General features: G+C 42.0%; 1 protein-coding gene across 1 annotated transcript; it reads left to right on the plus strand.

Annotated features, from left to right (window-relative positions):
* The first annotated feature begins 355 nt into the window (after nucleotides 1-355).
* GPR15 (G protein-coupled receptor 15) lies at nucleotides 356-1,441 on the plus strand. Its single transcript, XM_009873151.1, has one exon. The coding sequence runs from the start codon at nucleotides 356-358 to the stop codon at nucleotides 1,439-1,441; it is 1,086 nt and encodes a 361-aa protein (XP_009871453.1).
* Nucleotides 1,442-14,941: the final 13,500 nt, after the last annotated feature.

Here is a 14,941-nt window from a genome sequence, read left to right on the forward strand (position 1 = left end):
AACTACCTTCCCTTCCCCCAAAATAAAAGCAAACCCCAAACCTGGTTTGCTTATACAGGCAAATGCAAAATGAAGATAAAACCAGTAAAACTAAACCTGATTTAAAAAAAAAACCAAACTGTTTATTCTGAAGACAGGGCTTTGACTTATCAGAGATTCTCGTTGCTTGCCTGTTGCCTACGTGGATTGGCTAAAACCATATAGATTACACCCCTCCCCCCCAACCACTGCCCTACTCCTCCCTCCCCTACTCCTCCCTCTTCACTCGCTAACATGTTTTTAAAGACCTTGAGGGGAAGGGTAGGGGTAGCTCAGAGCCTTCCTCAGAGCAAGGACGATGACAGCTCAGCCAGAAATGGAACTCACCCAGCTTTCGCCCATGACTACAGTCACTTTCAACTACGACTACTACTACGATGACAATTGCCAGTATCAGCACCTGCAACATATGTCTGCTTTCCTCCCTATCGTGTACACTGCTGTGTTCCTCGTAGGCATTGTCGGCAACTCCATCCTGATAGCAGCCTTGGTCTTCAAGCGACGGGTCCAGAGGCTGATCGATATCTTTATCATCAACCTTGCTGCATCTGACTTCATCTTCCTCATCACGCTGCCGTTCTGGGTGGACAAGGAGGCGTCAGATGGGAGCTGGAGGGTAGGATCATTCCTCTGTAAAATGAGTTCCTATGTCATCTCAGTCAACATGTACTGCAGCATCCTCCTCCTCACCTGTATGAGTGCTGACCGGTACCTTGCCATCATGCATCCCTCTATCGCTAGACGGGTGAGAACAAGAACCTACTCCAGTGGACTCTGCATCTGTGTCTGGTTATTATCCTGCTGCTTAGGGGTACCAACCCTTTTGTCCAGAGAACTGAAGAAGCAACATGGAAAGACTTACTGCACAGACAAAGCTATGACAGAAGCCAAACAGATCATGTCACTGATGCTTTTAATCCTGGCCTTCTTCTTCCCACTGATGAGCATCTTAACCTTTTACTGTTCCATCACTAGGAGACTCTGTGTGCATTATCAGAGAGCTGGAAAACATGACAAGAAACTGAGAAAATCCATCAAGATCGTCTTCATTGTAGTGGCTGCTTTTGTCATCTCCTGGGTTCCTTTCAACCTTTTCAAGCTCATGGCCATCCTTTCGGGACTCCTGAAGCAGACCGACTGCTTTCCTGACACAGTTGCCCATCTGGGCATGAAGGTGAGCAGCCCTTTTGCTTTTGCCAATAGCTGCTCCAACCCCTTCATTTACTATTGCTTTGACAACTACATCCGCAGAGCCATGCTCAGGTGCCTGTGCCCATGGGTGAAAATCAGCAGCGGCGGCAACAGCTCTGATACTCTGGACAGTCGCCTAAGCCATTCCTTATCTAATTTCGTTGCGGGGGAGGATGCTACTAGGAAGAGGAAGCGCTCTGTGTCCCTCTGACTGGGAGCTGGGACTACAGAGCTTCTGGGAACTTCTCTCTGCAAAGATGGCAGAAAAAGAATAAAGCGAGAGAAGCCAAAAAAAGAGAAATGAGCGATGGAGAGAGAAGTGCAAGTGTAATGCAACCAGCACTTCAGGTGGGAGGAACTCTGCTTCCATTTAAATGCAGATAAATGGAATAGGAAACCTTAACCACAAAATTACCTTTCACAATGATCACAATGTCACCGCACGGTATAAATCTAAAACTATCGCACTGAGAAATATCCACGCATGCCTACAATGGAACCCCAGTAAAAGTGCTAAAAACTACAGAAAAGAGTCAAGTGAATCAGTCAAAGCTGCTGCAAGGCAACATATACAGGTTTTCATTCTGCGCAGAGCAAGAAACACCATGCAACAGAAGTGTTTCTTCTCTTAGGTTCCTAGCTTACCCACAAATAATGTCGCAATTCCCCCAAACCAACCTGATCAATTCTGGGGTTTTGGAAGTTTTCTGAATTATAAATCCAATGTTTGAATGAATTTGTGTGTTACCAGGTCTCATAACTTGAGTCTTGTGCATTTTTCTTAAAGTCTCAGCTTCCTGATTATGGCACTAAATCTTAAATTTAATCATGAAAGTAAGTTTCTAGATCTTATATTTCAGATAAAAAGATAACCCGAAGGCAGAAAAACCCAAAGACAATCAAATCAAATCCTGCATTTTTTCCTAAAGGGGGAAAACCCCCCAAATCGAACAGAAAACCCACAGACGCTTTTCAAGACCTTTTTTGGGATCTGACACAAGGACTGCGCTGGTTGTTATATAACGGTACAACACTGTGTGCCATTCTAAGCCCAGGTCTGCTTTGTTTAGCTGCATCCGGTTTATCTAAGGACAAATGCAATAGGGCTACTTTATCCCACTGTAGTCACAGGCAAATGCAAATGTGCCTGAAAAGCAAAGTTAGTCAGAGTTTCACAGACATTTGAGTGATTATCTGTGCTTCTCAGAGGGTTCAGATTCTCTGTGCTTCTCCCAGAGAATGATGAGAAACCTTGCATGGAAGGATGCTCACAGAAAAGGAATTCAAAAGGACCAACGTTTTAGTTCACTTATAGAGTTGAACTCCACAAATAAAACAGCTCTATAAAGTTGGCTTACTCTTATGCTGCAATCTCTGAGAATGCAGAGGTCTTGCATTTAATATGCTGTGGGGAAAATATCACTTGCCAAACCGATGTCAAGTGTGACAGCAAATGGGGTGGGGAAACAGAAATCTCTGTAGTTTTAACAACAGTACCTCCTGGATTTACAAGATGAACAAATGTGGGGCAAGGACTCAAGCAGCCCATCAGAAAGCTGGTATTGCACTTTTATAAAGGTGACTACAACTATTTTATTACATCTTTCATATCCTTCTAAATGCCAATGATTGATGGAAATATTTGCTTAAAACACAGAAACCAAGGTAAAATGTTTTGAAACACACAGTTAAAAATATAATTAAACTTCCAACAGCACTGAGATACCTTAGCTGTGTTGCCAGATCTCACATTGTGTTGTCTCTCCTGTTAAATGTTTAGCTTAATACAATATTGCCTGTCATAAATATAATAAAGATCATAAAACATCCAGGATGTGTAATGTGACTAAATCAAAAGACTGTTAGAAACTTTCCTTTTATATTTCCTGATTTTTAAAGATTTTTATCTCTCTTCTCTTTTGCACCTAGCCTTTGAGGCTTTTGAACCAGCTTTCACAAAGCTCTCAAAGGTGTTGACTAGAGGCAGAAGTCATCTTATCACGAAGTGATAAAACGAAATACATGAAAACAAATCTTGAATTGATTTTTAATGGTACTTAACAGCCCCCTAAGATACAGCAAATTAAACTCTGCCAACAAAAGAGTCAGCAAATACACGTTTGTGGGCCTACTTTCTAGGAAGTAAAATAAGCTGGTAAGAACTTGTATGCAGTTTGGTATGCAGCAAACTCTGTATGATTTTATTGGGCAGCAGTGTTTCAAGTTAAGCTTTATTATTTGGTTCCATGCTGCCTTCTACCAACTTTGCCAAGAAAGAAATAAGCTGGCACACAAATCCATACTGTAACTGACCACAGCAACTTGGAGACAAGTCTCTCATAAACAAAAAAAATCGCAGCAGTAGTCCCTGGATCACTGTGATCACCAGAGAAGAGAGATACACTTACACTTCATTGAAGCTAAAAATTGTTTTCTAGGCAATCAGATGCAGGAGATTACTCCTAGAATAACAATGAGGTATTTTAGAAATCGATGGCAAGTTACTTTTCTTCTAATTAGGGAGTGGTCTAGCTAAAGAGAGTGGCTGTCTCCTACTTAAGAAGAGGGCACACACAGTGAGTTTTAGGGTCAACGGGTACACCCCTGCAGACCTGCTGAAGGGCTTCAAATGGAACGTGGCTACACCAGCTAACATAATTCATTAGAAACAGAGAGAAATCGGCAGAGCCTGAAGATCCAACTACTGTCTGTACAGCAGGGGAAAAAAATGTGTAAACTGAACGCCAGGAGAGACATCCCTCTGACATCTGCGCTGTGCAAGTGCGTTCACTCTAGCTTTTCTTTTTGCACCTCTGTATTTTCTAAACACCTGTAAACAGAGACGACTATTTTGGGTGTTACAAATAAATCCTGGTATTTGAATTTTTTGCTGAACCTTTGCAATTGTGCTGTTTAATGTAGGCAGAGAAACGAAAACATACCTCACCCCAGGGCAATGCAAAACTAGAAACCAAGGCACAGACATCTTGGCCAGCCTGTTCCCTACAGTACCCACAGGCTAAAGAGCAACCCCTCATTTGAGCAGGTGGAGTGCTGGCACTGCAGGGTCAGTGGAGGTAAAAGTGTCTTTCAGCAATTCTTGGTGACACTCTGTCTGCTCTCCGGCACATGGTACGATACCAGGGGATATGTGCCTGGGCTACAATGGGGGCATCGCAGACACACACGCTAGGTTTTTGCTCTCCCCTCCCTTCACTGCATGTGTTTTTATTTCTTTCCCACTACCTCTTCTAAAAGATTTTTCTTTTTTTCCTCCACACGACAGTCCTTTCTCCACACACCAAACCATCAAACTCCCTTTTCAGGCTTACAAATGCACAGAGAGCATCAACTGCCTTTTCAGACCCTCCAGTGTTTGAAAGTGTTAGTTCAACTATTTTGAGTGACCCTCTAAAATTGCTGTCTCAATAGTCTTAATCCCTTATATTCCCTCTACTTTTACTAGTACATAAGAGACTTATTTTTCCCATCACAAAAAGCAGCATGACCCTTGCATTTCGACCGACCTATGATTTTTATTACAGAAAAAAATGAACAGCTTGTTTCAAAGAAAGTTTTCTTAGTAAGTCTGACTCATTCATTATTTCCTCAGTCCCTACCTAAAGCAGAGCAGTGCTTTTGGAATATAAGCAATCTACAAGATTTTAAACCATTTTAAGTTAGGGCTAGCTTTTTTTTTTTAAAATACTTTGAAATACCATATCAAATTTGAACAATGACCAAGGAAATCTACCAAGATCTCCTTCCATTGCCTAAAGCTTTAGTACAGACCATCTGGAAAAAACCCAAATAAATTTGCTAAATATTGCCAGGCTTGAAGAGAATCACATATAAATGCCACAACAAATGCTCCGCACGAGCCAAAAAAAGCTCCAAAAACCACAAGAGGCAACTAATTCAACGAAGTTAAAGTCTCTGGATTCTTTTAGGCTTTCATCCAAAGGACAGTATCTTATGAAGACACTTATTTTCCTCTTGTAAATTGCAGATCTCTTTGACATATTAATGCCAGTGTAAACATTATTTTGTTTCTTTCAAAGAAAAAGGCAACCAACCTATGCTTGAACAAATTTACTTCTGGAATTTTGACTATTCCATGTTAATATACATTATTCGTTTGTTAGTACTAAACTAGTTTAGGATGATATCAAATTACTGTGATTTTAAGTACTTAACGTGGTAGATTTGAGTAATATAACAAGTTTTATCTGCGTTAAAAGAACTTAATCACTGTAAAGTGGTTTTCTACGTGAAACAGAAATTGTGCAATTCTGACATGACACCTGTCAAAGATCTTGGTAAGTACTTTGGACTTTTTCCTCACTTTTATCATTTTAAAATAAGTCTGATATGATTGCAGCTAAGAAATATGGTTTGATTTCTTCTAATCTAACTTCTCCTTTTGTCATCATGAGAAACATTGCTAGAAAATCTGTCAGCAGTTCTGGATGGAAACATTCATCTGCCTGTCTCACAAATCTTTTAATGATTTCAGAGATGCTTTTGTGCTGCCCTAGAATGAAATCAAGACTTTCTGAGGTTTCTTCATGAAAACAACTATACCACCAGCACCACCTCCAACAATCTAGAGGTCAGTGCACTTTCCTGAGATGTGCAAAATCAAAGCTGAATTGCCTTTACTTCTTGGTGTAGATTAGGATCTGCTTAGATGCATCTCTTGGTCTCCATTTTGTCTTCCATGACCATGAATCAGCATTTTACAGAAATAAAGTATTTCATCTCAACACAAAGAAAAATTGTACTCGCTAGATCTGATGCTTACCTAAACAAGCAAAGAATTTTTGCTACCTTCATTTCAGCACCAGATATGCTAAAACTGACAGCTGCACTGCTCCTAAATGGTACGTGGAATTCATAGAATCATAGAATGGCCTAGGCTGGAAGGGACCTTAGAGATCATCTAGTCCAACCTCCCTGTCATGGGCAGGGGCATCTCCTCTGGACTAGATCAGGCAACACATGGGGACCGAGCGGGAAACGACCTCGCGATCTTGGTGTTGTCATTGTTGTCAGCACCGCGCTCAAACCACTGAGCTAACCGGCCCCCAAATTGCAGAGGACTGAGGAGAAAGTCACACAGAATAGTTTCAGGTCCAAAATTAACAGGGCCCAACTTACTGCCCTCAAACAAGCAGTGCTGGCACCACACTGGACTGACCCTCCAGGAGTACTACAGTAAAGGTTGGCTCTTGTAAGCTAAGAGAAACATTTCCACTGACTAAGAAACAACAAGATTTCATGTGCAGCTCCTCATCATGGCTCTGTCAGACTGGTGGGATGAAAAGCTCCTCTCAGTGTGTCTGTGCCTCGGGTTTCATACAGGCTAAATCACATTAAGAACATTTCCTGACTTTGCAAGGACGTTGCAACGTTTGTTGACTACTGCATAGGAACAGTTAGGCTGCTGACACAAGAAGTTTATTTTTCAGGTGCTCGTAAGACATACAGGACAAAGAGATATCAACTCCTGGGTGGGGACACTTACATGCACTTTTAGCAGTTACAAACTACTGGAATATTAATTTGTTATCCCTGTGTGATTACTTATATTCATGAGGTTAACAGGGATTTGTGAGTAGATTTGCAAGCTGTAAGCACTAATCATTGCATGTCCCCAAATTTGTAACTGAAAACCAGTTCCAGGTGTTCTCTTGTTGAAAAGGCTTCCCCAAGGTAAGGAGCACATTTCATGGCAAGTGAAGAACAGGAAGCAGTGACTACAAATGGCCTAGACAAATCCGCAATGGGAGATCCATCCACTCAGGCTATTTACAAAATATGTCAGCGTTCTGCATGTGGAGATAGAAATGGGATCAGTTCATAAACAGGAAAGAAGAGCTACCTAAATTCATAGCCAGTGGCAACATGGCACTGATGATGTATTAAACGGACTCTGAAATAATTATGATGATGCTGAATGTCACAAACAGAGGTGGCTGGGTAGCCCTAGAAAACCAGAAAAAGCCCATATATTATCTCATGTAACATTTTAAAACTATTTTAAATACTATTTAAAAACAGTCAGTGCACTCTAGGTTTCAGTAACAACCCGAACACCTGCTCAGTTTGTAGATGCGGGTGTTCAGTATCCTGCTGGGATCTGGTCTCAAGCGCCAGGAGGTTTTGGAGTACTCTGCTTTCAGTAAAAGCCAAAATGTCTAGGAAGCTGAGATCAGAATTCATAATAAAATAAAAGAACACAAAATATGGGAGATGAGAAAGCAAGTGCATTGGAAACAACAGCCTTCAAGAAGAAAGGCAGTCTTCCACACACGACTCGGTAAAAAAGCCCTGCCAAAGGCTAGGATGCTTGGGTCATTATTCATTTTCAAATATTAATTGAATTGTAGGTTTTATTTTCCCGGTACACCTCTGTTACAGATTGCAGCAGCTTTGGAAACAGTGGCCACGTGTATGGTTTGAAAGCACACAACATTATCAGTATCGATCGTCCCAATAATGCACTGTGACCAAAATACATATTTTCAAACTTCAAAACAGTTTCCTTATTAGTAAGAGAGCATGTTCTCAGTCAGAAGCTCCCACTAAGTCTAGTTAGTGAACATACTTCCTCTACTGTTTACTTTTCACATTTTATAGAGCACATGGGATTTTACAAGAGGCATTTCAACAATAGATCTCAGAAAAGATCAGTATTTCTCAGAAAAGAGCAGTATTTCTATTGAAATTTGGACTGCATTTTGCTGCTTTGAGGACTAGAGAAAGGCACAGGGGAGGTAAGGTAAGAATCTGTGTTCAAAGAAAATGCTTCCTGCAGAGTGATTACTAAATTCAGAGGCTTTAATTTTTAAATACCTAGCTTCAGATCCTTTTCCAATCACTGATTTCAAGGAAGGGCCAAGAACTCACTTTCTAAACAGCAGGTCCTTCAAAAATAAGTGAATTAGATAACATCAGGAAACAACTGGATGGATCCAAAAGTCACTAGTCAATTCTGGAGAAAAAAACCACACCTCTGACTTGTAGTGTGCAATGGAGATGCCAGAATCTGATGCACTCTTTCTTTCTAAACTGATAAAACCAGTTAAGATGTATATAAAATAACTGTTCCACAAAAGATGCCCTTTCTTTTACCCTCAGTTTGAGGCAAAGAAAAACAGACTCTGAAACTTTGTGGCACTTTGCTCAGAGAATGAAACTTGGGGTCAGTGGTTTTAAAATCAACCCAGATTTTCACTCGAGCTTTAAAATGGGTAGGCAAAATGACCAGAAAGTCAGATTTAAAATGCAAAGAGCAGTTTTTCCACCGAGGAACACCAGGTATCAGCAAACACACAACAAATATTCACCCTATAGAGTACCATGCACCTGACTTGACCACTCATTTGACTTCCCTCTATGCACTGTCTGAACACCTGCATGACCACAATACACCCATTTCCCCTGTCACCCACTCCTCACACTTCATTTTCTGAGAACCACAGGAACATCTACCCGCACCTCACACAAAGCAAAACATATAAAGCATTACAAAAAAGAAAAAAAAAGAGAGAGAAAGGTGCATATTCACTTTTGCATAGCTTTGAACCCATGGGAGTTACTTGTCATGGGTACAATCACATCACCTAAAGAAATGCTGCAGGTAAGAGTAGAAGCTTGATAGCTTTCAAGAAACATGCATATAAACTTCTGCTCTCCTTATAACAAACATTATGGATGAAGGAGTTCTAAGAAGGGCAGAAAATTGCACTGAAAAGTACAATGACACATCCAAGATCTCAGAGCAGCTCAGCTGTAGATAATGTGTCATGTACTCTGATTTCTAGTCAAAGAACATGGTACTTCAGACCACTTAGGAACACTCAAGTAGCTGAAAAACCCTTGTGGTTATCTTGCCAGGAGACAGAAAAAGGCTTAGAGAAAAATCAAGAGAATAAAAGCAAGGGAAGACCTGGAGAGCACCCTTTTTTAATTTTTTTTTTTGGCAGGAATAGACAAACAGTTTATGGCAGATATGAAATGTGCTAAAACAAGGCATCCATGAAAAATTAAGCTAGCACTTGAGAAGAGGGAACATTTCAGAGCAGAGCTGCTGCACAGAAAAAGGGCTAGATTTACATAGAGAAAGGCAGAGAATAAACCTTGAATAACCCTTAACAATCCAATAGCTTCTAGGGCTAACGTTTTGGCAGCATGAATCAATGGTGCTGTAGCACATTCACTTTAGACGCTTCTACCATCCTGAGGCTATTAAACATGTCTGAAATCCCTGCTTATTCGTGAAAGGAGATGTAACCCTCCTACTATTCTATTTTTTAAGAACCTATGCAACTAGACTAATGATGCTTATAGGTCCTTACTTGCAAATAAATAACAATTAAAATCAGTGGGAAACTGCTGTTTTAGTTGAAATCAACTGGAGTTTTATATAACTAATTTCAGAGAGTTGGGGTTTGGCTGAAGAAGAAGACTGAAAGCTGAACCCACAGACTAGATATCCAGTAGTGAACCCAGACAGACTAAGGTTGCCCTCTTTCTGAGTTCACGCTAATGATTGATTCATCACTGAAAGATCTGAAGACCAATGAAACTCCTATAATTATATGGCCTCACTCTTTCATACAGAGAGAAGCTGTCTGCATAGCTGCTCCCAGCTGCACTCTGGACTAGCTTTCCTGATACTATTTGCTGCACCTTCCTTATACTATCTTCAAGCAACTTGATCAAGTGTGTAGCACTTTAGTGCAAGTTTAGGCACAAGTTTAGGCACCTGTGTTCTCTGCTAAGGTGTGCACGCTCGTCTCATGTAGTTGTAAGGCAGCAATACTGGGGAGCAATGCCAGACACAGGGACATCCCCTGAGCAAGCATCGTTAAGTCCTTTTGCAGTTTGTGCCTGGTTTAGATTTCATTTGCACCACAGCTTGAACTGGCAACTGCAACACTGCAAGCTGTGAACCTGCTCACCCAAACGCAGCGATCAGGCGCACGGGCAGCAAAGATGCACTGATGGGAATATCAATGCGGGATGAACAAGCCTCAGGTGACTGATGCTTGCAGTGCTGCAGTTGCCAGTTCAAGCTATGGTGCAAACATCTAAAAATAAGCACAATTACAGGCTGAGCAACAAATTGATTAAGAACAGTACCACAGAGAAGAACTTGAGGGTGCTCTTTGATGAGATGCTCAATGTGAGCCAGCAATGTAGGCTGGCAGCCCAAAAAGCCAACCATATCCCGGGCTGTATCAAAAGAAGCATGGCAAGCAGGTGGAGGGAGGCAGTCTGCCCCTCTGCTCTGCTCTGGTGAGACCCCAACTGGAGTACTGTGTTCAGCTCTGGAGAACCCAACACAAGAACACAGACCTGCTGGAGCAGGTCCAGAGGAGGACACCAACAACGATCCAAGAGCTGGAGCACCTCTCCTGTGAAGACAGGCTGAGAGTTGGGGTTGTTCAGCCTGGAGAAGAGAAGGCTCCAGGGAGACCTTATAGAGGCCTTCCAGTACCTGAAGGGGGCCTACAAGAATCTTGAGGAGGGACTGTTCACAACGGTGTGCAGCAATAGGATGAGGGGCAATGGTGTTAAAATAGAACAGGGTAGATTTATATTAGGCATTAGCAAGAAAATATTCACTGTGAGGGTGGTGAAAACACTGAAATGAGTTGCCCAGAAAGTTGTGAATGCCCCCTCCCTGGAAGTGTTCAAGGCTGGATGGGGCTTTGAGCAACCTGGTTTCATGGGAGGTGTCATCAATCCCCCACTGCAGTAGGCTTGGAACTGGATGATCTTTAAGGTCCCTTCCACCATAAACCATTTGATGACTGGGACTGCACGTCTGGATTGCAAGCTCACAATGAAGCGCATGTTGGCATTTCTTCGTCTATACCAAACCAGTGACTTATTGAAACAAAAGCTGCTCAGATATCCTAACTCCCGTGGCTACCATAGCTCAGGCTGCACTGTAGGCCAGTGCATTACGCAGTGAAACACCAGTGGTCCATGGGTTTGAAGGCTGAGGCCCCCCTTCGATCTGTAACAGGCAATACTAGTGCATTTCTCCAGCACTTGGACACAAAGCATCACCAGGAAACATACCCTAAAGATCAAGCAAAACCAAGCCTGCCACTCTCAAGAGTCAGGTTTAGGACGGGACAAGCTTTCTGCCATGGAAAGTGAACCTGCTGGGAGAATGCTAGAGGCAGTGAACCCCAGGAATGCAAGCCTCCCACTCTGCCTGGGCTGCTGAGCTGTCCTTTCCCAGCAGCATTTCCATCTCTACACACCAAGCCCTCCTGCAGCAGTCAGCCACCAGCCTGTCTCACCAGACCTCTGGCTCCAGCAAAACAGGCAGCAGGGCTACAGCTGATGTGCAGCTCTACCCTTGGATGCCCCTCTAGGGAACATACCCAGACAATTCCCACAGCAGCCATCCTTGAAAATCAGACGTGGAGAGCGAGGCAAAAGTGGCTCAAAAAAAAATATAAAAATCTGTACTTGCCTTAAGACCAGATAGGAAAGCATGTGCCCTACATCAAATCTTGTGAAAAGGTCCAGAGGAAGTGAAAAAGGAAGATTACACTAAAAACAGGATTTCCAAAACGCTGCACATAGTGAAAAAGGACCAAAGTATACTTTTTCAGTCTTATAATTAAACTAAAACAACAACAAAAAACAATTGTCAGTTCATCTTATGCTGAATTCAGCCTTTGCATGGAAGTGTCCATATCTTTATTAGACAGAAAAACAAACCAAGGGCTCCTGTCACACAGTGGGCATAATTCAATTAGTGTGTAAAACACACATGGAGTGACGATGATAGATTGCAGTGTAAAAACACAAAGGCCGAGGTGTCTGCCAACAGCTGTAGAATACTACTGGATTTTGACACAGAGTGTCTCATGTTCACAGAAAGGACAGTGATGTGTAACCTTCTTCCTTTTTATTTTAAGAAAGCAAACTTGTATTCTTACTCATGCTTCAATGCAAGTGGCATTACCAGTGCAGCACAGGTGGAGGAGATCTCAGGCAAACACCCAGTTCACCAAGAGCAAATACACATAGATTATCCTTGACATTTATCTGTCAAAAATTCTAAGGGTAGGGCATCATTTATCCTCAGAATTCACAAAATTCACAGAAGAGCATGAAATGCCATGCAAAAATATTCAGGGGATCCTTTCAATTGCTTTTGAACTCATAGGTTTACATGTTAATCACATGTGTTCTTTGCAAGCATGAGGGGGAACAAATCTCCATTTAAAAAGAAAGCTGATGGGCTTTGAGGATATAACAAGGTATTAGAATCACCAAATTGTCGCTTAACTCAGTGAGCAGACGTGCTCCCAACTGTCAGTTTAGATTCTTCAAGAACAGGTTGGTTTTTATTTACTCAGTTATTTAAGTCAGGTCGGTGATTTAGTCAAGGGAGGCAATCACAAACCCCAGTACCCTGTGTGAGCAAGTGCTTGTGGACTACTGAAGAACTTTCTGCATTCGTGTTCCTTATTTTGATTTATGCGTTATGACATAATATGAGTTAGTACATCTGCATTACCAGCCAGCCCGCTGTGATGGCCACCTGCCAACAAGTTGCCCAAAAGACTTCTAACAGTGCCTGGTATTCTTATCTTTTGCCACAAGCATTGTTCCCCAGGGCTGACAGACGACAATTGCCTGCAGCATATTTCTAACACTGCGCATAAGTTGGCAAAAATTAGTGACCTACATCGAGTCAATTCAGTACAGAAATATTTCTTTTCCTCCCTCATTCAGCCACCCAGTGCACCCTCCAAAATAATATATGATGGAGCAAAAAGTGCTTGCAAATAAAAAGGAAATTTTTTAAGCCTAACTGCTAATAAGAAGTCCTCAGAAGACAAATAACAGGAATTAACTAGATAGGTGACTATTCTGGATGAATTATTGGTTCTCAGTAAATATTAAAGTAACATGTCATGTATGTGTGTATTGATTTTACATAGTAGATCTTTACTTCTCTGAGGTATCAAATTACTATTTGTGAATATGAATATCTCCAAATAAAATTAGCATTCTCCCCCTCCAGCAGTATCCACCAGAGTTATTTTTACAAAATATGGTTTCTATCAAGTCAAGCTTACTAGAATACTAAAAGCTCCTTTTAAATCTAAAAATCACCGCAAGGTTTTATCTGCCAAAAAAAGCCTTACTGAGTTACTTAAATTACTAAAATAACTGTATAGGTATCTAACTCCAAAAATTATTTTACATCAAAAAAGGCAAAATACAAGTCCTTCCACTTTCACACCACACAAAGCAGCTCAGAAGCACGGGAAACCTTAAATGCTGAATTAACTAACAGCTACAGGGGCAGTTTAACTGACAAAAGGCAGCACTAAACTGCGGATACAGCAGCCTGTGATTATTAACAAGGCTTGATTTGTGGTGTTTTTTTTCTTTTTCGAAAAAAAACTTTACGTTTTACTGACCACAACTGAAAACAGATTAGTCCTGCAGATCACGCAGCCGCACCTGCTCTCCAAGTGCCAAAGCCGACACGAGCACGCCATTTCGAAGACATCTCTGCAGGGAAGGTTACCTGGAAGGCTCTGTCCTCCACTCTAAATGCAGCGATCCTCCACTTGAAGGACTTTTGACATCATCATCCCAGAGAAAGGGAAGAGACCAAGGAGTTTCTGGAGAGAAAATGTTACAATTAAGAAAAAAATAATCATCTTGAAGCAGTTGTTCTAAGCAGTGAACTTAATCAAACAGTTACACATTTTTTCTTCCACCTGCAGATTAAATGGACTCTATGAGTAGAATACCCTCAAATGTAGTAGCTGAACCTATTTTAAAAGGATGCTACTGTAAACTTGGAAATGCTGTGAAAATAAAAGATCTCCCCTCTTCATTGACATCTACCACAGTTGTACTTGTAAACATTTATTGTGCTGTTAAGATCTTCAGTGATCAGTGCAACTAGGGGTTGACAGCAATTTCTCAACCAGTTCCAGACACGCTCCCAGTGTGGCAGAGACCAGGCTGGTGCATCTCCCACAAGGCATGGACAGCACTTGACGCTGTGGTGCCGATTTAAATGCTGCTGCGTTTATAGCACTGGGAAACTTTACTAAACCAGTTTCATCGCAGCCACTATCAAGACAGTTAGCTTGCAATTTTCTGCTTTTCTGAATAGCAAAGCCTGACGTGTTTCTTACAGAATTTTTTGAGAAGAGACCTAGTCCCGTTGTCACTCCCAAATCTAAGCGTAGAGAGGAGTTCTGTAATATGGGATCAGTTGGTTTGGCACACCCTCATTATCCCCCCCCCCAAACCAAAAATAAATAAGGTCTACAAAGCACAATGTAGTCATTATACACTCTAGCCACAGGGACTCCCACCTCACTGGTAAGAATGCAGGCAAGTGGACAAACATATGTGAAAAACCGTCTTTACATACTACAGAAACAACATTCGACCCCACTCAAACACTGTCCCCAGCCACTGCGTCTCAACCCCAACTCGGCCCATGCCAAAATACCCTTCCCCTTCTCCCACAGGCTCCATGGCTGAGCCCTCGCCGGCTGGGAGGGAGCTACACCAGAAACTGGGTGTATCGCTGTGAGACTGGCTGCTCCCTTCCCTCGGCTATCTCCACCTGCCTCCCCGAGCAGCTCCACCTGGCCACCCCCTTCGCCTTCCCAGAGGGGCTTGCGGCGCCCGGCTG

Source organism: Apaloderma vittatum, unplaced genomic scaffold (genome assembly GCF_000703405.1).
Source record: "Apaloderma vittatum isolate BGI_N311 unplaced genomic scaffold, ASM70340v1 scaffold28257, whole genome shotgun sequence".
Classification (NCBI taxonomy): Eukaryota; Metazoa; Chordata; class Aves; order Trogoniformes; family Trogonidae; genus Apaloderma; species Apaloderma vittatum.

Excerpts from the sequence above, each read along its gene's own strand:
- GPR15 (XM_009873151.1), top strand. The coding sequence starts at position 356 with ATGGAACTCACCCAGCTTTCGCCCATGACTACAGTCACTTTCAACTAC.